The sequence below is a fragment of the Macrotis lagotis genome, chromosome 1 (assembly GCF_037893015.1).
Source record: "Macrotis lagotis isolate mMagLag1 chromosome 1, bilby.v1.9.chrom.fasta, whole genome shotgun sequence".
NCBI classification, from domain to species: Eukaryota; Metazoa; Chordata; class Mammalia; order Peramelemorphia; family Peramelidae; genus Macrotis; species Macrotis lagotis.
The window spans coordinates 244,471,387-244,496,796 of NC_133658.1; the positions used below are offsets into that span (position 1 = coordinate 244,471,387).

Sequence of the window (25,410 nt, forward strand, 5' to 3'; positions counted from 1 at the left end):
ATATATACACATATATATCTCACCTTCTTCTGCACATTATTTTGGGGAAACAAATAAAAGAGGGAAAACACCTTCAAGTAAAAGACAACTCAGTATTAGTAATTATTCTAGCAAAGTGATAAATACTTTTGGTGAGCTTACATCTTCCTGATTTATACCTCACTTGATATTTATAAGGGGATCAATGAACAGGGTGGTTCTTATGTTTTAAGGAATTTTAAATAATTATACAAAGGGATGAGAAATACTTTGTTGGAAAAAAGTCTTTAAGGTGATTTTTTTCTCTACTGCTTTTTCAAAATCAATAATATATACAGTGAGATCTTAACAGTCTTTTGTAGTTTTCAATCAATTGTGAAATGGTAAAGATGTGACCCATTATGGCACTTGCAAAAAAAAATCTGTTTATTCCCTAATATCCTCATTGAAGATGACCTCAATCTGTAAGGGGACCATTTCACACCCTATACCAAAAGAAGGTCAAAATGGGTACAGGACTGAGATATAAAGGATGATATCAACTAAAGACAAATTAAGAGATCAAGAAATACTGCCAGATAGAAATTTGAAAGAGGGAGAAATTTATGACCAAACAAGAAAAAGGAAGCATTATAAGTTGCAAAATAAATGATTTTGACTATATTAAATTAAAAAGGTTTTGCACTAATAAAACCAAAGCAGCCAGGATTAGAAGGAAAACAGAAAGTTGGGAAACAATTTTCACAGCTAGTGTTTCTGATAAAGTCTGAAAAAAATTTATAAAGATACAAGTCATTCCCCAATTGATATAGTCAAAGGATAAAAAACAGGCAGGTAGTTTTCAGATGAAGAAATTATTGTCATATGAAAAAAATGCTCCAAATCATTATTGTTTAGAGAAATGTAAATTAAAACAACTATGAGTACCATATCTCACAGCTATTAGATTGGCTAAGATGACTAAAAAAGAAAATGATCAATATTGGAAAAGATGTGGGAAAATTGGTACATTAATGCAATATTGGTGGAGTTGGGAATTGATTCAATCATTCTGGAGAGCAATTTGGAATCACACCCAAAGAGCAATAAAACTAATCATACTGTTTGATCCAGCAATATCAATACTAGATACATATCCAAAAGAAATCATAAAAAGTGAGAAAAGTCCCACATGTTCAAGAATATTTATACTAGTTCATTTTGAAGTGGCAAAGAATTGGAAATTGAGGGGATACCTCAATGGCTGAACAAGTTATGGTATTTAAATGTTATGGAGTACTATTGTTCTATAAGAAACCATGAGTGGTCAAATATTAGAGAAGCATGGAAGGAATTACATGAACTGATACTGAGCAAACTCATACTGTCCATGAGGACATTATACACATTAACTATAGTGTGAGTTGATCAACTACAAACTCAACAATTCAGAGAACAAGGGTAATTATGATAGACTTGTTATGGACAATGTCATCCACATTCGGAGGAGAAAAATAAAAAAAAAAAAACACAGTCTGTATGAATACTACGCTGATTTTATTAAAACATGTTTTTCCTTCCTATCTCATGGTTTTCTTTCCTTTTCCTTAGTCCAGATTCCTCTTAAACAAAATGACTATTATGTAAATATGCTAAACAAAAATGTATATGTATAACTTTTACCAGACTATTTGCCATCAAGGGGGAGAGGGAAGGGAGTGAGGTAGAAAAATATAACCTATAAATTTGCAAATGGATGAATGTTGAAAAACTACCAAAGTATGTAACTGGAAAAATAAAATAAATTTTTGTTTAAAAAAAGACAACTGAATGGAAATAAAAAGTATAAAAGCAGGCAGCTGCTAATTTTTTTTTCCAGTTGCCTTGTGTTGTTATTAAGGTCAGAGATCTTTCTCCATGTCTTTTGTATTTTTCTTTCCTTTAGTATATTTTGCATATTGTTCCCTCACAATTATCTCTCATTACATTTAATCCAATCTCCCTGTTTTTCCCATATTTGTTTCTCTTAGATCCATTTTGATCTCCCCCATAAGTATATCTGGAATTAATGTTCAGGTTAGTAAGAGTTCCATATGCACACAACAGTGAAACATCTGTTACTTCAATCTGTATGTAGATAGCAAAGCTGGTCCTTGAGATGTTCCTGTTTATAAGATGATATGCTAGTTATATCAAGTCCTAGAACAAGGAAGCTACATGGAAAAGGGTTACAGCACCATTATCAATCAAAACAGTTTGGCCTGACTATTTAAAGAAAATCAAATAGATAAAGAATGTTTATTGCCCAGATTATGATATTTGAATGGAAAGCCTATACTCCTTGTCTCTCAATCTGTATTAGGAATTGAGACTGAAGACAGACAGGTGTGACATATATTGACTTTGGGAAACTGCAAAATGCTTTCATCCAAATTTTCCATGAAAACAAAGTTTCATCATCATTTTTATTTTTTTTTTGTAAGGCAAACGGGGTTAAGTGGCTTGCCCAAGGCCACACAGCTAGGTAATTATTAAGTGTCTGAGACCAGATTTGAACCCAGGTACTCCTGACTCCAGGGCCGGTGCTTTATCCACTACGCCACCTAGCCACCCCTCATCATCATTTTTAAAGCCAACATTCTATCTTTGTTACATGTTGCATAGAGACAGAGAATACACAATCTCCTAAAAGTTAAAATGAGAATCACACAGGTGACAATGGAAAGTTCATGATGAGTATGAGCAGGCTACACTATATAAAACATGAGGAATTTTGAATAAGAGAAATAAAAGATGTCTGATATGAAGAAAATACATAGTCCTAATGTAAGGAATAGCATAGATTTCATTCTGTACTCTGAATCCCACTTCGTGGTCAGGAGAAATGTAGGTATGTTTCATCCTACCTGGCTGCAACTGGCTAAAATGTGGATTAGAATTCTCAGATGTTTCAGGCTGTTTAGTTCTATAATATGTAACCCTACATTTTGTAGGTCATTGTAGGTCAAAGACATTCTGCCTTTCCAGCTCTATGTTTTGTGGCTGTTTAATAATGAACATTTAAAACAGAAAGATCAATACTTTATCAGTTTTTTAAAGCAAGTACAATACATTTTACACTATGCTTTAAAGAGTCTCATATTTTCATCCACACTTCAAAGAAAAGAAAACAGGAAACCCAGGAAAAGAAAACAAAAACTGGGGAACTGGGGAAGCTAGGTGGCACAGCAGATAGAGCACCAGTCCTGGTGTCAGGAGGACCTAAGTTCAAATCCTGCCTCAACCCAAAGAGTCCAGCTATTGAGATAAAAATTCTCTCTTTGATAAAAACTGCTGGGAAAATTGGAAGTTAGTATGGGAAAAACTTAGATTAGACCAACACCTCACACCCTTTACCAAGATAAGATCCAAATGGTTACAGGATTTAGACATAAAAAACAATACTATAAGCAAATTAGAAGATCAAGGACTAGTATACCTGTCAGATTTGGAGAACATCACCAAAAACTAATTAGATGATTTCAATTACATTTAATTAAAAAGCTTTTGCACAGATAAAACCACTGTAACCAAGATCAAAAGAAATGTAGTAAATTGGGAAACAATCTTAACAACTGAGTTTAACAAAGGACTCATTTCTAAAATATACGGAGAACTGAGTCATATTTTTAAAACAAAAAGCCATTCTCCAATTGACAAATGGTCAAAGGATATGCAAAGGCAATTTACAGATGAGGAGATCAAAGCAATCCAATTGCCATATGAAAAATTGCTCTAAACCATTAATTATTAGAGAAATGCAAATTAAAGCTTCTCTGAGGTACCACCTCACACCTCTCAGACTGGCCAATATGACCAGAAAGGAAAATGATCATTGTTGAAAGGGTTGTGGGAAATCTGAGACACTATTACACTGTGGGTGGAGCTGTGAACTCATCCAACCCTTCTGGAGAGAAATTTGGAACTATGCCCAAAGGGCAACAAAAATGAGCATACCCTTTGACCCAGCAATGCCACTACTGGGTCTATACCCTGAAGAGATGATGAAAAAGGGTAAAAACATCACTTGTACAAAAATATTCATAGCAGCCCTGTTTGTGGTGGCAAAGAATTGGAAATCAAGTAAATGTCCTTCAATTGGGGTATGACTTAGCAAACTGGTATATATATGTCATGGAACACTATTGTTCTATCAGAAACCAGAAGGGATGGGAATTCAGGGAAGCCTGGAGGGATTTGCATGAACTGATGCTGAGCGAGATGAGCAGAACCAGAAAAACACTGTACACCCTAACAGCAACATGGGGGTGATGATCAACCTTGAAGGACTTGCTCATTCCATCAGTGCAACAATCAGGGACAATTTGGGGCTCTCTGCAGTGGAGAATACCATCTGTATCCAGATAAAGAACAGTGGAGTTTGAACAAAGCTCAAGGACTATTCCCTTTAATTTAGGGGGAAAAACATATCTTATTGTCTGATCTTGTTATCTCTTAGACTTTTTGTCTCTTCCTTAAGGATACAATTTCTCTTTCATCACACTCAATTTGGTTCAATGTACAACATGGAAACAAAGTAAAGACTGACAGATTGCTTTCCATGGGGGGGGGGGGGAGTAAGATTGGGGAGGAAAATTGTAAAACTCAAATAATATCTTTAATAAAAAAAATCCTGCCTCAGTTAATAATTACTTAGCTATGTGACCTTAGGCAAGTCACTTAACCCCGTTGCCTTGCAAAAAACAAAAACAAAAACCAGGGAACCAAAGAGATATCATAAATATAGTAGTTCAGCTCTGTATTCTCCAGGGTAAAGTTATTTTTCCCTGTGAGCTACCCCTCCAGTTAGCAGAAAAGGCAGGACTTGGGAAACTCTTAGGTGACTGAAGGAAGCATTGAATGAACACCTCTGCTCTATGATTATGGAGTAGAAGAACTGTGATTTTTAACTTCCTTCTGGTCACCAAAGCTACTCTCCCTTTCCTAAACCTAACCACCCACCTCCTCACTCTCTTCCCCAAGATCCCCAGCATTCTAAGTGTCAGGACTACAAACAATTAAGCCTACTGGAGTCAATCTGTAGTCTAGTCTCTCTTCTCAATTTTTCTAAAGTAAAAACTATATCCTAAAATATAATATCCAAGTAACAAGTTGGACTACAAAGAAGACTGGTTTTCCTACACAACCAAAATTGACAAATTGTTTGTGAAAAATGGTTTTTTATCCAGTCTCTGACACTTTAATATGTATGAAATCAAAAAACAAAGTGCCAGACACTAAGTCAGGTGTTTGGGACACAAAAATAACATAAAAATGGTTCTTGGCCTCATGGAACCACTTAGGGAGACACAGGTATATAACAAATTGAAAGGAAACACACTAGGGCCTGGGAAGGAAAGGACAAAGTAGGGGACATGGAAAATCATGAAAGGCTTAAGGAAGGTGATAACTGAGTTGAGCCCTACAAAAAATTAAGGATGCCTTTCTTCTCTTCTTTTAACTCTCCAATCTTACTTCCAACCTCATCATTCAACTAAAACTTTCTAAATTTACTAACGCTCTTTTTTTTTTAATTTTCTAATGCTCTCTTAATTGCCAAATCTAATGGTCTTTTCCCAAGCCTCATCTTTCCTGGTGCCTCTCTAGCTTCTGACACTGTTAATCATGCTCCCACTAGATTTTCAAGACTACTCTCTCCTAATTCTCCTCTCAACTTTTTGACTGTTCCTTCTCCATCTCCTTTGCTGGATCTTCATTCAGAACATCTCTGATAACCATAGAGGTCACAAAGAGTTTTGTCATAGACCCTGTTCTCCTCTCTCTATTTCACTTGATAATCTCATCAACTCCCAATGGATTAAATTATTATCTTCATGTTAATGGTTCTCAAATCTACTTTGAGGTGCTACTCTCTGCTGATGCCCAGTCTCAAATTTCTAACTATCTACTGGACATTTAGAACTGGTTATCCATTAGACATCTGAACTCAATATTTCCAAATCTGAACTCATGTTCTTTTACCCAAATCTTTTCCCTTCCTCCTAATTTCTCACCAATGAAGTGAACTAAGTTTGTGTTCTTGCTTCCATGCATTTCAGCATGATGTTTTCAGTCATGTTATCAAACAACTTCACTGACAATGAACACAGCATCCAAGTCAGCTACCACAACTGATGATAAACTAACTTGAAAAGACTTCAAGCCAAGACCAAAGGGGAGGGAGTATTCGTACAAGATCTTCTGTTTGCAGATGACTGTACACTCAATGCAGCCTCTGAAGCTGAGTATGGATCAACTCTCTGCTGTTTGTGCTAATTTTGGCTCAACTATTAACACCAAGAAAACACAGGTGCTCCTTCAGCCAGAACCACTGATTACAGCAAATGGAGACATTTTGAGTACTGTGGTCAAGTTCACTTACCTTGGCAGTGTCCTTTCCAAGGAGGTATACATTGACAATGAGGTTGACACACGTATTGCCAGAGCTAGCTCAGTATTTGGGAAGCTCCAAAAGAAAGTGTGGGAGAGAAGAGGTATTAGACTCTGACTATGAAATTGAAGGTCTGCCAAGCCACTGTGCGGACTTCATTGCTATTTGCCTATGAAACTGGGAAAAACTACCAGCGCCATGTCAGGAAACTGAATTGCTTCCATTTAAATTGTCTTAGGAAGATTCTGAAGATCACCTGGCAGAACAAATTGAATACTGAGGTCCTTTCTCAAACTGTCAAGCATACAAATATTACTACAGTGCAATTGAAATGGGTTGGCCAACGTTGTTAGAATGTCAGACCTATGCTTGCCAAAAAAACTATTTTATGGAGAACTCACACAGGGCAAACATTCACAAGGGGGTCAGAAGAAGCAATTTAGGACACCCTGAGGTCTCTCTTAGGAACTTTAGGACTGATTATACAGCATAAGAGATACTGCCACAGGACATGGTGTGCCCTCATCAGTGAGGGTGCTGCACTCACTCTATGAGGAAGGCTGAATTGAAACAGCTCAAAGGAAACATGATATTAGAATACCCACCCCAGGTGTTCGCATGGACTATTTGTGCCCAACCTGTGACAAAGCATTCCAAGCTCATATTGGTCTAGTCAGCCACAGTCAGACACACTGTAATTTGTCTCAAACATAGTGATGTCATTTTTGGTCTCCTTTAATAACGAAGGCCAAGAACCATTACTATTGAGAGCACAATCATCCTTTTCAGTCACCAAAGTACACAACTTAGTGTCATTCTCAATTTCTTACTTTCACCCTACCCTCCCATGTTCAACCTGCTATCCAAGATGCATGGATTACCCTCCTCTTTCTCCTCTAACTCTGTCACCACCCTGGTTCACCACACCTACACTATTATAACAACTGATGGTTTGTCTCCCTGCCATAAGTCTCTCCCCATCCCACCCTGTTGTCAAGTAACCTACCTAAAAGCACAAGTTTAACCATGTTTAACCACTCCAGTGCCCCCCCCCATTGCCTCCAGAAGCAAATACAAAATCCTGTTTGGCATTCAAAACCCTTTCTAACTTGGCTTTGCTCCCAATATTTCTGGGAGCAAATATCACTGGGAACTTAGCAAAGACTCCCTAACATGTATCTTCTACTGTCAATTGGCCTCCTTGTTCTTTCTCTAACAAGATGTACCATCTCCTGACTATATTTCCTTTTTAAATTTTGGCCTTTTTTTGTTTGTTTTTTTTTTGCAAGGCAAATGGGGTTAAGTGGCTTGCTCAAGGTCACACAGCTAGACAATTTTTAAGTGTCTGAGACAGGATTTGAACTCGGGTCCTGCTGAATCCAGGGCCAGCGCTCTATCCACTGTGTCAACTAGCTGCCCTGACTCCATATATTTTCACTGGCTGCCCCACATTCCTGTAATCTCTCCCTCATCTCCCCCCACACTGGTTTCCTTCAAGTGCCAGCTAAAATCTCCCCCTAGAATAGGAAGGCCTTCCTGATTTCCTTTAATTATAATGCCTTTCTTGTTGATTATCACCAAATTTATCTTGTTTATATCTTATTCAGACTCAGCTGTTCTGTATACTGTCTCTTCATGAAGAATACGACCTTCTTGAGAGCAAGAATGGTCTTCAGCCTTTTTTTTTGTATGCCCAACACCTAGCACAGTGCCAGTTATGTACTAAGTGTCTAATAATAACACTAGGGGTTTATACTGATTGACTAGCTGATTGATTCTAAAAAGTGAACTGCAGGATACATTCCTCAGTCAAAGAATGAAGTGTTATTTATAAGGAACTATAAGTTAGTTTGGTTGTTTTGTTTTTTTTTGGATTTTCCCCCCTTCCATTTGGATTTGATTCTTCTTTCACATGATTAATTTGAATCTATGTTTAGCATGGTTATACAGTGACACCTATATTATATTGCTTTCTGTCAGGGGAAGGGGAGAGAGAAGGGAGGGAGAAAAATAGAAAACACAAAACCTTGAAAAAAAATGTTAGTTGAAAACTCCTGTTGCTTGTAACTGGAAAAATAAAATATGTAAATTATTTTTAAAAATCAGTTTGATTGGACTTCTGAATGTACGAAGAGGAGCAAAGGCCAATTTGTAAAGGACTCAAAAAGCCAGAGAAAAGAATTTATCTTGGATTCTTAAAGTTATAGGAAACCCCAGGAGTTTATTGAGTAGAACAAAGAAATAATCAGGTGTGCACTTTAGGAAAACTTTGGGCAGTGTGGTGGGGAAAGGATTTGACTTGAGGTAGGGAGGTCAATTAGGAGCCTATTACAATATTCTAGGTGAAAGATAATGAACTTCTAAACTAAGCAGCTGTATAGGGAGAGGGAGAAAAAAATGTGTGCAGTATCTTCAAAACCTAAGATACATAGGATTTTTATCCAATTTCAACCAAAAAGAACCAGCTGACCTAATAATTTCAAACACTATTCTTTCAATACAAAAAATTAAAATCAAAGCATTTTGACACCTATTTTAAAATTCTTAATAATGAAATTTTGACTTGAAGGGCAAATACAAAAAAGATCAAAAACTCAGTCCCAAAGCAAAATGGAATAGAAAGAAAAATAGTTATCACTTACCTGTTGGAAATTTCAAAATCAAATGCTTTGTAAAACTTACTTTCATATTTATCCTTTCCCATATAAATGGTGTAAACAGATGAATCAACTAAGAAGAAAACAGAAAAAGGAAAAGAAATCAGCTAACAATATAAAATTATGACATGAGAAAAACAGACACTAAAAGTTTGGGCAAGATAATATACAACATTGCTTCCAACTAAATATTACATTAGTTTTGAGATTTAAAAAATTTTATCTCTCCTGAAGATCAAGTAGGTTTGTAAAAAGTACAAATATAAAGAAATTTCATTCAAATAAATTTTCTAGTAGTAATCTTCAGTATAAGATCAACTTAAACAATGCTTGGCATTCTTGCTGTTGTTTGTCCTTCATCCTTGAAGACCATGACACATCAGGGAGGTGATACCATGATATGCACATGAAATGTCTTTGAGTGAGGGGATGCTGTGCAATGTCGTGAGCCTCACTTTCTCTTCTGGAGCCAGATATCAATCAGAATGACTGGAGATGGCCCTGGATGCAAGGAGATCAGAGTTAAGTATCTTGCCCAAGGTTACACAGCTAGTAAGTGTCAAGTGTCTGAGGCTGGATTTGAACTTGGGTCCTTTTGACTCCAGGGCAAAACAAAACAAAAATACTACTATTTCACAGTGGAAAACTGCTCAAGCATTTAGGAAGCTGTGAAATTTGGACAAATTTTATTTTCCAAATTTATATTATGAAAACTTAGGAAACACCATCTTCATGTCAACAGAAAAGACATGGTACTTCCAGGTCACATAACCAACAAGACAGAAGACTAGATAAATCAACACAAGTCTAAGGTTCTACCTCACAATCCTGAAAATTCACAAAAATTATTTTTAAAAAATGGCAATAATCAATGTTGGAAGAGTTGAAGAATGATAGTCATACTAATACATTATTGGTGAATCTGTGAAATAGTACACCAATTTGGAATTGTACAAATAAAATGACTAAAATGTCCATACTACAGACTTCATTACTGGGCTTATATTACTAGAAAACAATAAAAATACTCCAAAATATTTATAAGCAGCACATTTTGTGATGGCTAAGAACTGAAAACAAAGTGGCTATCCATTAACTGAGAAATGGCTAAACAAACTGTGATACATGAATGTAATGGATTATCACTGTGCTGTAAGAAATATGTGTGATGAATATAGAGAAACAGAAAAAGATCTGCATGAACTACAAAAGAGTGAAGCAAACAGAGGCAAGAAAGCAATATATATAATATATATATAATAATATTATATATATACAAATAATATATACAATATATATACAAATAATATAATAACTATAACAATGGAAATAGAAATAACTACATAACAAAAAAACCAAAAGCAAACATAACAAAGTTATAAAGAATCAAGTAGGACTGGAATGAAAAGATGAGATTTCCCCAATTCACACTTGTATGAAGGTGGGAGAGTTCCACAGGTATTAAACATAGCATATGTTTTCATTTTTTCAATATATTGGTTAAATGTGTCCTCCTAAAAATTCTCCTTATATGGGATAGCTCTCTAGGAGGTGAGAGGAGAAGGATACTTGGACTCAAGAAGGATTGGAACATAAACTGATCTTTTTCCCATTCAGTGGCCACTGTTGTATTTTCTAAATATGCCGGCATATTGAGTACAGCACTTTAACAGCAACATATTTTAGGATTTGTAAATACTTCAGTTAGAATTCCTTCACCTCTACTCTCCTTATTGTTAGTAATGCTTCCTAAGGTCCACTTGAGTTCATTCTCCAGGATGTCTGGCTCTAGAACAGTAATCACATCATAATAATCTTTCTTGTGTTTTTCTTTTGTGTATTCTTGCCATTTCTTCTTTATCTCATCTGCCTTTGTTAAATCCCTACATTTGTCTTTTTTTTTTGCATGAGATTTTTTTTCCTGCTAGCTCAAATATTCTTGAGATCTTGTCTTTTCCATTCCGGTTTTCTTCTATTTCTTTATACTTTTCATTTAAGAAAATCTTATCTCTTCTTCCTTTTTTATTTTTTAAAGTTTTTGCTAGGCAATAGGGTTAAGTGATTTGCCCAGGATCACACAGCTAGGTATTATTGTCTGAGGTCAAATTTGAACTCAGGTCCTCCTGACTCCAGGGCCGGTGCTCTATCCACTTGCACCACCTAGCTGTTCCCAACTTTACATCCTCTTGCTAGGACAATTAAGTGGAGCACTCTCAGGGGGATAGAAGTTTGAATCCAGCCTCAGACCTTGAAATTTAACTGCATTGTCTCCATGGTCAGTCCTGAGACACATCTGGTCACTGGATTCAGATAGCCTTGGAGAAGAAAGTGAGGTTAGTGGCTTAGCACAGCATCCCCCTCACTTAAATCCAATTTATATATTTGTCATGGCATCACCTCCCCTGATTTCATGGTATTCTTTGAGAGTGAAGCACAAAACATCATCATCATCATCATCATCATCATCATCATCATCATATCTTCTTGCTATTCTTTTAAACTCTGCAGTTAGGTATGTTTTAAATAAGTTTTAAAAATAAGAAATAAGTTCTTAAAAAATAAATGTAAAGGGGCGGCTAGGTGGCACAGTGGATAGAGCACCGGCCCTGGAGTCAGGAGTACCTAGGTTCAAATCAGGTCTCAGACACTTAATAATTACCTAGCTGTGTGGCCTTGGGCAAGCCACTTAACCCCATTTGCCTTGCAAAAACCAAAAAAAAAAAAACAAAAAACAAAAAAACATGAATGGTTGAGTTCTAGAAACAGATGGAAAGAATTACAGCAACTGATGCTGAGTGAAGAGCAGAACCAAGAGAACACTGAACACATTAACAACATTTTGAGTTAATAAACTTTGATGAATCTTTCCTATTCCATAGTTTACTTTCTTTTCCCTTAGTCCTAATTCCTCATACAGAAAATAACTAATCTGCAATCATGTTAAACACAAATGTATATGCATAATGCTCACTAAACTGTTCATTGCTTTAGGAGGTAGGTGGGAAGAGAGGGTAGAAGAAAACTGTGTAACATAAATTATACATGTGGATGAATGTTGAAAATGTGGTAAAATAAAATATCAATAAAAATCAAAATAATAAATGAAATCCCTCTAGGTCTAAGATTTTATCACTCTTCTATTAACACCAGACTTCACTCCAAAGCAAAGAGAAATAAAAGTAAATGAGAGGATACTGATAAAACAAGACAACCTCAGGATGGCTAAGTGGTGCAGTGGATAGAATACAGGCCCTGGAGTCAAGAGAACCTGAGTTCAAATCCGACCTCGGGTCTCAGACATTTAATTACCTAGCTGTGGGGTGGCTAGGTGGCACAGTGGATAAAGCACCAGCCCTGGAGTCAGGAGTACCTGAGTTCAAATTCGGCCTTAGACACTTAAAAATTACCTGGCTGTGTGGCCTTGGGCAAGCCATTTAACCCCATTTGCCTTGCAAAAACCTAAAAAAAAAAAAAATTTACCTAGCTGTGTGGCCTTAACTCCACTGCCTTGCAAAACCCTAAAAACAAAACAAAACAAAACAAGACAACCTCAAAGTTCAAAAGTAACTCAACTACTCTATCTAAAAGTCCATTTCAAAAATAACATACCAACCCAATAAGCAATATAAATCAATCCTATCACCACTGAGCAGGCATAAAGGTTACAAGATGAAATTTAATAATCTTTAATATTCATTTCCGAGCAAATAAGAATTAGAGAAAGTATCATGAAGGAATTAAGAATTAGCATTCTTTTTTCTCTATTGCTCATCAATGAGACAGAATGCTGTATTTAAAAAAAAATACAAACACAAAGGACAAATTTCAAACTGTAGAATACTGACCTTACATAGTAACTGAATTTCAGCTTCATGGGATCATTGGTTTCATAGATTTAGAACTGAACAGAACTGACAACTGAAAAAGGACCATTATAATCTCAAATTTAGATATCAGAAGATCCTCTCATTATATATTTACAACTGGAAGGAAACTGGTAGAGGTATTCTAAGTCCATCTACTGATGAGAAAAATGAGGCCAGAAAAGTAAGGTACTCAGAGTGCTCTAAATCACAGATGTCAAATACTAGGGCACACCAAAACTCCATACCCTACATGGGAAGTAGGGCTGAATCATATTAAAATGTGACTAGAAAATATTTAACAAAATTAATTAGACTGTGACTAGGAAACACTTAACAAAATAAATAAAAACATAATAGAATGGTAATAATGTGGTTTACTAAGTCAATAGCATCCTGCAGGGATCTTTTTTAAAAATCATTTTCAGTTATTGTTGTTAAATTCCCAATTATATTTTTAAATTTTATTTTTCACATTTTTTAAAAATTTTGAATTCCAAATGCCTTCCTCCCTCCAATTTCTCTTCCACAAACTGAGAAGACAAGTGATATATCAGATACACATATGAAATCATGCAAAACATATTTTCATATTGATGATGGTGATGTCTGTAGAAAACCATGCCATCAGGGAGCTGATGCCATGGCAAAAGCATGAACTGGATTTGCATGGGTGCTGTGCAAAGTCATCAGACTCACTTTCTCTTTTGGAACCATCTGTGCCCAGTGGTCAAATATGCATCAGGACAACTAGAGACAGCTCTGGATTTAAGGCAGTCGGCGGTTAAGTGACTTGCCCAAGGTCATAGCGCTAGTGTCCGGGGCTGGACTGGAACTCAGCCGCTCCTGGCTTCGGGGTCAGTGCTCTTCCCACCGCACCAGCTGGTTGTCCCTATTTTTTTCTAACATTTCCATATTAGACATAATAAATGAACGAATGAAACAAAAAACCCGAGTGCTTCGGCGCTAGGATCCTCTTGCGGGGTTTGTCTGACTCCAACGCTGTCCATCCTCGTTTCTCTTTTCCCTTCAGATTTCCCCGGAACGTTGCGGGGGTACAATGGGTCCAGTGACCCCCGGCATCTGCGGCGCCCCCGCGGCGTGCCCTGCCCTATCAGGTCCATCAAGTTCAAGTACCTCTTTCCCGCTTTCCTTCCGGGTCACTTAGGTGAAGGCGGTTAAGGTTGCTAAGTGGTTGTCCCGGGGCGGCCGAGGCAGGCGGCACCAGGAGACGCGGGGCCACCTCTGGGGAGAGGGGGGCAAGGGGCAGCCCCGGGAGGGGGCACGACCCAGGAGGGACCGAGCTGGCTGGTGCCACAGGGGGGAAACTGAGGCCCGGCGGGAGCGAGGCCCCGCGCGGGGCCGGCCCGGGAGCACCTGGAGCGGCAAAGGGGGGAGGGGCCGGCCGAGCCCGAGCGCGCCAGAGACTGCCCCCGCCCTCACTCACCGTGGCTGCTGAAGTAGAAGACCATGCTGCCGGCGGCGGCGGCTCCGAGGTAACGGCCCAGAGCAGCAGCACCTACTCCGTCCGTCACTCAAGAAGTCTCTCCGCCGGAACTTTCTCCCGGACCCGCCCCTCCGAGCCGGCAGTTCCCGTGCGTCCTCGTGTGACGTCATAACGTCGACCCCGCCTTCTCGGTGAGCGGCGCTGCGGGGGGGGAGCACCACGTGGGTTTGAGACCTCGGATATTATTGGCCGGGCCTGAGCGGGAGTCCCTAGTGGAAGCGTGTGAAGCTCAAAGGCCCCATTAAGCTGCTTCCAGTTAACAGCTCCGTGTATTGGGAACAGGAATACCCCCCACCAAAAAAAAACAGTGATTCCTGCCCGAAGGGATTTTATTTAATTATTTAGAATATAAACTCTTTGAAGACAGTTAACTTTTTTTTTAAACCTCTAATGCTTTGCATAGAGCAAGTTGGAACCAAAACTGTGACTGCACCAGTGCAGGGAACCTCCGGGGAGGAAAAAGCTTTTACTAATGTGCAAATGCTGCTACTTCTGATCAGTTTGGGGACCCGGAGGTCCTTTGAGGTGCTCACAGTTTGACTTGTAGAGGTAGCTAAAGCTAAGTGCTGGGAATCATCAAGTTAACACATCGTTCTTATTTTTTTAATTTTTAATATCTTTTTTTAATATCAACAATTTTTCACATTATCAGTCCTCCTCCCAGAGAGCCATCCCACTTAACAGATAATATTTTTTAAAGAAAGAAAAAGAAGGGCAGCTAAGTGGTATAGTGGATAGAGCACCGACCCTGAAGTCAGGAGTACATGAGTTCAAATCCAGCCTCAGATACTGTGTGGCCTTGGGCAAGTCACTTAACTCCATTTGCCTTGCAAAAAAACTTAAAAAAAGAAAAGAGGAAAAACAAAAGCAAACTAATATAGTGTAAAATCAGAAAGTATATGTGATGTTCTACATCCGAGCACCTCTCATCTTGGCAAAGGAATTGCTATCTTTTCACATCTTTCAGGGATCCATAGTTGTTCTTTGTAATTTTGAAAATTACACTTAAATTTCATTTTTGTCATCTTTGTGAATATGATTTTCTTGACTGTTTTACTTAAATGCATTAGATCATAAAAGTCTTTCCATGTTTCTCTGCATTTCACATCTCCTTGAAGCATAATGAAATTCTATTATATTTATTAGCCATTTTTCTGTCAATGGGCTTCCACTTATAATCTCACTGAAATCCAATTCACTTGAAAGTCAAGACATCACCCTAGTGATTTTATTGATCATTTTTCACAATGAATGATGACCAATGCTTACCACATTTTCATCAATTTTTGGTTTCCTTTGTAATTCTATATCTTATATGCACTTAAAAATATTATTGTTAGAAAAGTTTCACCAGACTGCCAAAGGAGTTCAAGATACAAAATGGTTAGGAACCACTGCTCTAGAGAGTGGAGTCTTGTAAAATCCCTGAATATTGTGTCAAACTGGCAGCTGGCTTAGTGTAATGTGGTAACCATATTTTCTAAAACTTCTTTTAGAGAAGGGGGACCTATGATTTCCACCCAACCATGGGAAGAAAATGGAAACTCTCTTCCAAACAATAAACCATTGACTACCTTTAACAGAAAAAATCAAAGCCTTAAAAGAATTGGAAATTAAGGGAATATCCATTAATTGGAGAATGATTGAACAAACTATGGTATATGAATGTAATGGAATATTATTGTTCTATTAGAAATGATAAATGGGGGGTGGCTAGGTGGTGTAGTGGATAGAGCACTGGCCTTGGAGTCAGTACCTGAGTTCAAATCCGACCTCAGACACTTAATAATTACCTAGCTGTGTGGCCTTGGGCAAGCCACTTAACCCCATTGCCTTGAAAAATCGAGAAAAAAAAATGATAAGCAGGCAGATTTCAGAAAAATCTGGAAAAACTTACATAAGCTGATGGTGAGTGAAGTGAGCAGAAACAGAACATTGTTCCCAGTAATAGCTTTGTGTGATGAACAACTACAATAGACTTAACTCTTCTCAATAATACAGTGATCAAAGACAATTCTAAAAAAATTGTGATGGAAAATGCCATCCTCATCCAGAAAAAGAATGATGGAGTCTAAATGAATATCAAAGCATACCATTTTCAATTTTTTAATTTAATTTTTTCTTTCTCATAGTTTTTCCCTTTTGTTGTGATTCTTCTTTCACAACATGATTAATATAGACATATGTGCAACATGATTATGTATGGACAACCTATATCAGATTATTTGCTGTCTTAGGATAGAGGAGGGGAAGGATGAGAGAAAACTTTACAAAAATGCATGTTGAAAACTATCTTTACATATAATTAGAAAAATAATAATAATTATAATTTTAAAAATCTAACTGGGAGAGAAATGGGCAAGATTCCAAAATATCTGTCTAGCAAAGCTTCCTCCCATACCCCCAACAATAAAAATAAAATGTAGGTATAAACTTTTGTGAGCTAAGTTACAAATAGTGACAATGATGATGTTTTGTCCTTCATTGTGGAAGAAGACCATGATATCATGATGCCATGATGGTGAAAGAACTCCCCATGCTGACACTCAGCTCCTTTGCTTTGCCTTCTGAATCATGAAACAAAGACAATCCCACATGAACTCTAGATAGAGAATAATTCTGTAAAATGGGAATAATCCTTGTACAACCTTCCTAAAAAGATCATTATTGGTCAGTCATTGAATTAAGCACCTACTATGAGCCCAGTGACACAAAGAAAGATTTAAGAAGTTCATTCTCTAATAATGGAGACAACAGGCAAACAATTACTTAAACCATATCCAGGAGTTAATTATTATCGAAAATAATCAATAGATGAAAAGTACTAGCATTAAGGGATATTGAGAAAGGTTTCCTGTAAATAATGGGACTTTAGCCCTGGATAGAAGAGTAAGAAGAGCCCATAGTGGGAATAAGATGTAAGAAAGTACAAGTTTGAGGGTGGGAAGTTGGAGGTATGAAGGACTTTAAATTTCAGAGGATTTTATATTTGATCCTGGAGGTGATAAAAAACAGCTAGAATTTACTGAGTACATTAAGTGATATTTGTGCATGTGCATTGATGTTTATTGAATATATTAAGCACAGTATTTGGAGTCAAAGAATCTGAGTTAGAATCCTGGCTATGAGTGAGACCTTAGGTAGTCACTCACTTTTCCTGAGTACTGGCTTCATTATTTGTAAAATGAAACATTTGGACTCTATGATCTCAAAAGCCCTTTCCCAGCAACCAAACAAACATTTCAACCCTTTCTCTGAGTCAAGTGTGGGACAGATTTTGTTTTTAATTCTAAAGGGTGGGAATAGGAAGGCTAAACTAGGGTTTTCCCACATATAGCAACCAGTGCAGTTGGTTACCTAATCTACCAAGTCTTAAGGAGTTCCCTGGACTTGAGAAGTTCAATGTTTCCTTGACCAGATCACACAACCAGTGTGAGTCTGGTGTGGGACTTGAACCCAAGACATTCCGGTCTCAAGAGACAAGACTCTACTTCAAAAAAAAAAAAGGAAACAGCAGGGAGGGACCTTACAGTCCAACAGCCTCAAGGGAAAATGGGAGGACCTGAGTCTCCGCAGGGGCAGAGATGTTCTGCAGTTTACAGAGAAAGGTGAACCTGGGTTATCTAATGCCAAATCTTTAACTTTTGCATATTCTTAAATGTTCTACTAACCGCTGGGAAATCAAGAGAGGCCCCAGGTAGGAGGAGCCGCCCGAGCTCAGCTGAGGGAACAGCTTGGGATTCAAGGAGGGTGACGCAAAGCGAGGCGGCGATTCAGAGCTGACCAATTAGGAGCCGCGTGCCCCACATGGGGCGCCAGCCAGCCTGCGAAGGGCAGAACCCAGAAACTATAAGATTGGTAAACAGGGCGGTGACATCATCAAAACTTGCTGGTAAGATCATAAGAGAATCACGCGGTTACAACGACAAACACTCCCACAAAATCCTAGAGGCCTGGGAAGCGGCGTTCCACTTGGCCTACAATTCCCAGCAAGCGCCTTACTCCAGTCGCGCGGCTGCGAGCGGCTCTTAATAACAGAGCATCCTGGGACTTGTGGTCTTCTGCGGACTTGACTGGCGCAGAAGAGAGAGCGCGAGTCTTTCCGGTCGGAGAGAGGCGGTCCAGAGCGAGCAAGAGACTCGATTGGAGGGCTCGTCGCCGAAGCCGAGTCGGAACCAGCGAATGGGGACGAAGGAGGGGCGGGGCCTCGGCTCCGCGCGCTAATTTGAATACAGATTCAAAACGGTCGGCGGCTTGGGGGAAGCTGGAGCACTGCGAGCGCAGCGGCCTCGCCGCCCGGAGGTAAGGAGCCCGCGGCCCCCAGGAGTGGGGGTGGGGTGGGGCGCCCAGAGGGAAGAGAGGAGGTGGGGGTCGGAGAGGGGGAGCGGCCCAGCCTCGTGGGAGGCTTCTGGGGGGCCCTTTTGGTGCCTGACGGGGAAGGGCCAAGAGGAATCCGCCTCTGAACCTGCCACCCTGGGCGTCGCGCCCCCCAGCCCAGGTTCTGGTCAGCGAAGCCCGCAGGACTCTGGAACCCTGCCCGCTGGAGATAAGCTCCAGGCTCCGGGGTGGGGGGGTCCCGAGTCGAGGGGAAACCAGCCCCAAGACCCGGAGCCGCCCCCCCCCCCCCCGTGTGCGTGCGGCTGGCCCAGTCCCGCAGCCGCCCAGCGCCCCGGGTCATTGCGGAACCTGCCCGAAAGTCCTCCAGAGGCCATCCTGACATCCGGGGCCGGCCCCAGCCCTCCACTTACCGCTACTCTGCCCTTGGAGGACGGTGTCCCCGGCACGGCTCCCTGGCTGCCCTCCCAATTCTGCTGCCGCCCCAGACACCCCTTCTTTTCTTATTTTTAGTTCTGCTTTTACGAAAAGAAAATGAATAGAATCCTTTTATTTAGCACCTATTGGGCGCTACACGCGAGTAAGCACTGAAGAAACGGAAAAGAGAAAAAAAAAGCCCTAAGTCTGGAGACTGCCCGCAGTCTTGAATAATGTTAACTTCGGAGGAGAGCTTCCAAATGACACATCACGTGGTGGTAAATGAGCATGGGGTAGTGGAAAGCCCCAGAGATGGGGAGTCCATCACGCCCTTGCTGGGAACTTGCCATGGATCAATTAATGCCTTTGAATCTGTTTCCAGGTTCTTGTACTACTTTCTGTGGCACAGGAATAAGCACTTGGTAAACCTTTAAACACAAGAGCCAAGTGAGGAATTCATAAAATTCCCTTAACTTCCTAACAGACCAGAACTCCTTTGTTAGATACTGCCTCAGGTTTCTGATGCAGATGGTAAATATGTGAGAATTGTTTTTATGTACTGATTCTAATTATTTTATGTATTTGGTCATCCTTAAAAATCTTATGTTCTAGGGATTCTCATAAAATGGCAAATGTTACTCCAAGGAAAAGAAATCAAAGTTCTTCTAAATATGGCAGGTGAGTTTATAAAAAGAAATCAAGGCCCATCAGTCCAACCCATACCCAATTAAGAATCCCTTCTACAGTACACCTGTTAAGACTTTTGGTGAGATAACTACCTCAGTTAAACTTTCTACTTGGATCTCATCACTGAAAAGTTTTTAATTCACATCAAACCAAATGTTGTCCAGACTTGTTTAAACTTTCCTGCTTGTTTTTTAAAACTTACTTTATGACATGAGGCTAATGATTCTATGTATTTGAAATGACTTTTTTTCCTCTTGCCTTCTCAAAAAGGGTAGCTGAGAGAGAATTTGAAACTGAGGTATCTTGATGTTTGGGGCCATGGTAAGAAGGCATGTCCTAATACAAACTTATAATTCTAGAAATATCTTTTCTAGTAGGTATCTGTTCCTACTAAAAGGAAATATATTACTCTTAGTATTTCCTTTTGTCAGTGAGATATAGCTGCAATTTCTATTAACCTCTATTCTAGAACTCTTATGCTGAAAAGTAAAATATTATTTGTGCAGTAATTGAATTGAAACATCAATATTTTTAATAGTTTTTTGACTTAAAATTTGATTATAGGGGTGGCTAGGTAGCGTAGTGGATAGAGCACCGGCCTTGGAGTCAGGAGGACCCGGGTTCAAATCCGGCCTCAGACACTTCATAATTGCCTAGCTGTGTAGCCTTGGGCAAGCCACTTAACCCCATTTGCCTTGCAGAAAACCTAAAAAAAAAAATTGATTATAATAAAGCTTTTCTTTACTTTTAACAAATCTAATGCTGAAAGTCTGCCTTTATACAAAGTGTCAAGAATAATTCTTTCCTGGGCAGCTAGGTGGCAGTGGATAGAGCATGGAACACTAACCATGGAGTCAGGAGGATCCAAGTTCACACAGCTAGGCAATTATGAAGTGTCTGAAGCCGGATTTGAACCCGGGTCCTCCTGACTCAAGGGCCAGTGCTCTATCCACTGTACCACCTAGCCGCCCCTCCATTGCTTTTCAAAAACAAAAAAATTCTTTCCTTTCTAAAATTGAATAAAAGTGTACCAAAGAATATATAATTCTTATTTCTTTAACAAGTCCCCTAGTCTGTCTAAGATAGCTTATCTTAATACTTTTCAAAACAAAAAGTCTAGAACCAACTCTAGGAAAAAAAACAGGACAGATACCTAGACTCCTTAGTAAATTACCAATTGAAAAGAAATATTCTCCATTTCTAGATACTTTTTTGGGTAGTTTTTTTTTTCCTGGCACCTGAGTGAAAGACTATTGACAGGAGCCAGAGGTGTCTAATTTGAATTTCCAAGTGACAGGAAGCAGATTAAAATGTAATTGAGAAATGTTTAACAATAAATAAAAATCCAGCATGTTGTTTTGTGTTTTTCTTAGAATTTGACTAGAGTGTTTCAGATGGAGAAAAGTAGAGTTAAAGCAATTTAGCTAATAATGTTAACATAAGAAAATGAACTATTAAGAATTCCTTTTTACCAGCTCAATAAGGTATTCTTACTATTGTCTAATCTACTGGACTTAAACATAGCTTTATTATAAGATGCTTCTTTGTAATGACATTTTATTCAATGGATTTATTATTATTTATTAAAATAGGATTTCCAGGGGGGAAAATATCTTCAAATCACAACTAATTAACCCAAAAGTACAGAATCCCATTTTTAGTAGGGTCCAATAATAAAAATTGTTTTAGTATTATATAATGATAGGGGACCTGAAAATAGTAATGCTTAAAATAATGGATTTGTTTTCTTTTTATAGCCTATTATTTGAAAATCCAATGAAGAAAATAATATTGGACTTTACTGAAAGTATGTCTTCATCCCCAGAGGGAACCCCTAAAAAGGGAATGTCCCAAATTAATAATGTGAATAAAGAAAATGTATGTTACCTCTTACAAGGACACCATGTTTCAAGTCAGTTCAATAAATATCCACTAGAAACAGCCTGTACTATTCAAAAAGGAGGGGGATTGATCCAGATGAAGTCTCCACAGCCAGGTTCTCCCTTCAAATCTGCCCTGTCCACTAGTTCCTTTTATAATAGAGATAAATGGTACTTGAACCCTCTGGAGAGGAAGCTTGTCAAAGAGAGTAGGTCTCTTTGTCAGAACAATGACTGTGGATATAACAAGCCTGTTCCCACCCAGACAGGAAAAAAACATCAAAAGGTGCTCAAGAAGACAAATCCTAAAGTAAAAAGGAATTCAGCTCCTAAGTATGGAAGCAACAAAGGCATTAAAACAGTGTCAAGAAATGCTGTAAAACCCCAGCAAAACAGAGTGATTTTTAAACCAGTCATGGGGCAGGAAGATAACAATCATGAACCTGACAAAAGTTTGATCCCAGCTCCTCGCAAAGTGCTGAGTCTAAACATTAAACCCCAAGTGACTCTGCAGAGTGGGGCAGCTTTTTTTGTGGCTGGGAAAAAATCCCACTCTTTGGCCAAAAAAGTAATTGTAGATGGTCAAACAGCGTCTGAACTCACAGCAAATAAGGCTAAATCAAGTCTGAAACCTGGTTTGCGTGCCACTAATGAAAGAGAGATTTCGGAGGTAAGTCACATTCCAGAAATCTTTAGAAGAATGTATGGTGGCAAATTTAGCCTAAGAATTGAAAGACACAAAAATAAAAGATTGAAGAAAGGTTTACTGAGATTATTTAGGGGCATCTGTAGTATGGTGCAAAGAGTATGCTGGGAAGTGAGATCTGCAACTCACTTGCTGAAAAATGAACCCCATCTGGGCCTCAAGTTTTTCTTATCTATGAAATGTGTTGAACTATATGTGATTCCTAAGATCCTACTAGCCCTAATAATCAGATACATCACTCAAGAGTATTTGGGAGAAACAGAGAAAGGAGGTTATCTCCCCATAACCTGAGAAAACCTGAAAAAAAGAATCTTTTAGTTGTGACCAAGAATTCCACAACACACAACTTGAAAAAAATTTAGTCTTACAATCATTCCAAATGAGTAATATTCTAATAATATGGTAATAGAAGATAGGATGCTACATGATGAATATGTTGTTTTGAAATTATATAGATTGACCTTCTGGTAGTTTAAACTTATATTTAAAATAGTTTACAATTCTTCACACAAAAACTGAAAAAAAACAGGTATTATTTTATCTGGCATAATCCTGAAGGTTGAAACACATGAACTATAGATGACTGTAAATGTTGAAAGGTAATAGATTCGTTAATAATTCACTTGTCACTGGATATCAAATAGAAATCCCAAATAAATTCTTTTATTTTTTTTCTTGGCCTCAAAGTATTTTAATTATCAGGGTTTCAATTTCCAGGTTGATTGCATGTGTGTGTAAATATATGTTTATATATATATATTTACACACAATATATATATACATACATACATACATGTATATATGTATAATATACACAAACGCACTCAGTTTGCAAACTTAAGTAATATTAAGATATATGCTTCAAAATAACTCCCTATTCCCATTCTCTTTCCTGAAACTTCATAGAAAAATATATTTCTTAATATCCCATATTTACTTGAAAACATCCCTGTGGAAGTGATGCATAAAGTCTTCTTCCATTATGAATATCTTACTGGAAATAAGTTCTTCCCCAAGAGTTATTTTCTTTGCCTCATCTTGACTTAGACCTCACCAGTTTCCTTAAAGGCTCTATTAGCAAACACAAGTTTTAGCAGGTCTTTTGCTATCAGTAAGGTCTCCACTGTCTTGTCATTATTCAAGAGGCAGCCTCCAAATAAATTAAATTAAAAAAGAATCAGATTTAGAATTTACAAATTTGTGCATTTTTAATACATAAATCTATGGTGAACAAATACAGTATGTTGTGACCTTATTAGTTAATTAGGAACTAAACATTAATGTGATTTCTTTTTTCTAACTTGTTCATTTTTAGGGACCAAATGATAGAATTATTTCTTCTAAAGGACAGAAACTTGTTGAGGATAAGTCTTTTTCTTTAAAGGGATCTCACAGTAAGAATAGTAAGGAAGGTAAGTAAAGTTAAAACAGCTTTTTCAAAAATTGTTAATTGTAATATTTTAGAAAGCACACTGACTTGGAAATTATATAGTGCCAGCTGACTTGGGAAAGTTTGCATAGATTGTAGAGTATTTCTGCACCTAGCTCTGTGTGGGTGGATATATAGATATATAGCTCTCCACCCTTCTTTCACCATTTTAGATGAAAGGAAGGTTCAAAGGTCTTTGTCCTTTTTCCACCCTCTTTATTTTAAGATAAAAAAGACTGTTCCCAGGCCCTCTTATATAATGACATTAGTGCTATGAGGGATATTAAATATATATTGGAGGAACAGGATGGTTTCAGTGGCTAGAGCACCAGGCCTGCAAGTCAGGAAGAACTGAGTTCAGATTTGACCTCAGAAACATATAAACTGTTTGACCCTGGGCAAGTAACCTAACCCTGTTTACCATAATTTGCCTTCCTGGAGAAGGAAATGGCAAACCATTCAGTAAGGAAAACACTAGACAAAAGTTCCTGGGGTCACAGAGTTGGACACAACTCAGTTTGCTATTGGAATATAAATTTCTTCACTCTTAATTTTGTCCTTTCAGATTGCTCAATTATATTTACCTATTATATTTCTCTTGACTCTGTTGCTGGTATTTCAAAATTGCTGCTTAATTTTGGCCATTTCACCAGAATACTTGAAACATACTCAATTCATTAAAGCTCCATTTTCCCCTGTATTCAGTTTTGTTAGGTCAGTTATTGTTATAAGCTGTATCTCTCTTGCCTTTTGGAATATTGTATTCTATAATCTGCCTCTAAATGCTGTGTGATCACTCTGTGGCTGCCTGGTATTTGAACTCTTTCTTTCTGGCTGCTTGTGGTATTTTCTCTTGACCTGAAAATTTTCAATTTTATTATGATTTCCTGGAAGTTTTCATTATTTCTCATGGATTTTAGTAACTTTTATTTGGTACTTTCTGATTTTGAAGGAGTCTATTAATGTAGGTAAATTTTTTAATATCTTGTACTGAGGTAGTCTTCCAAATCTTTTGATGTTTGAAAATGCTGGCTTCATTTTTTTTTTTCTGGAATTCTAGTTTAACTTGTATCCATGCTGTGGTTTTTTTTTTTTTGGTTTTTGAGACTTGGTTTATAGACTTGGAGTCATTCTCTCTTGGGTTTGTGTCTTAAGACAGTATGGCATTAATACCATAATAGCTCTTCCCACCCCCCACCCCCAACCCCTGGTAAACAACTTCTTCTGTCTCATTTCCCAGACTGGGAAATTGTGTTAGGACTAGAGTCTATTACACATTTCTAGAAAGAATATTTAAGCTTCATTTGGTTCAGTTTTATATTTTCTGGTAAATTACTGCTGCTTTCTCCAGTTATTTAGTGATGTGTCTTCCTTCAAGGCTCTCAGGATTGTCTCAGGTCCTTCAGCCTTTTGGTTAGCCCAAAGCAATCTGACATAGAGCATAGTTAAGTTGCTGTCCTTTTCGTCTTAACTTTAAAAGTTTCTGATGCTAGTTTGAGTCACAAATTTAGACTTGCCTCTGGTTAGAGCACCAATATGTT

General features: G+C 38.1%; 2 protein-coding genes across 5 annotated transcripts in view; one reads left to right on the forward strand and one right to left on the reverse strand.

Moving 5' to 3' along the window:
- The window catches only part of CCDC25 (coiled-coil domain containing 25), a 46,325-nt gene extending 31,834 nt beyond the window's left edge, over nt 1–14,491 (reverse strand). The window contains exons 1-2 of one of the 3 annotated variants that reach the window (XM_074210008.1): nt 14,356–14,491; nt 9,071–9,118 (exon numbers count right to left, since the gene is read on the reverse strand). In XM_074210008.1, the coding sequence (XP_074066109.1) occupies nt 9,071–9,118; nt 14,356–14,380 (73 nt within the window). In that variant the 5' untranslated portion in view covers nt 14,381–14,491. Of the gene's footprint in view, nt 1–6,379; nt 6,464–9,030; nt 9,119–14,355 lie in introns of those variants that run through there. The other 2 variants (XM_074210009.1, XM_074210010.1) reach the window with 2 other exon arrangements.
- Nucleotides 14,492–18,112: 3,621 nt separating this feature from the next.
- Nucleotides 18,113–25,410, forward strand: part of ESCO2 (establishment of sister chromatid cohesion N-acetyltransferase 2) — a 31,823-nt gene continuing 24,525 nt past the window's right edge. Inside the window, exons 1-5 of one of the 2 annotated variants that reach the window (XM_074210007.1) lie at nt 18,115–18,717; nt 19,780–19,845; nt 20,125–20,175; nt 21,612–22,404; nt 23,756–23,852. In XM_074210007.1, coding sequence (XP_074066108.1) covers nt 21,631–22,404; nt 23,756–23,852 — 871 coding nt within the window. In that variant the 5' untranslated portion in view covers nt 18,115–18,717; nt 19,780–19,845; nt 20,125–20,175; nt 21,612–21,630. Of the gene's footprint in view, nt 18,718–19,779; nt 19,846–20,124; nt 20,176–21,611; nt 22,405–23,755; nt 23,853–25,410 lie in introns of both variants that reach the window. The other variant, XM_074210006.1, reaches the window with a different exon arrangement.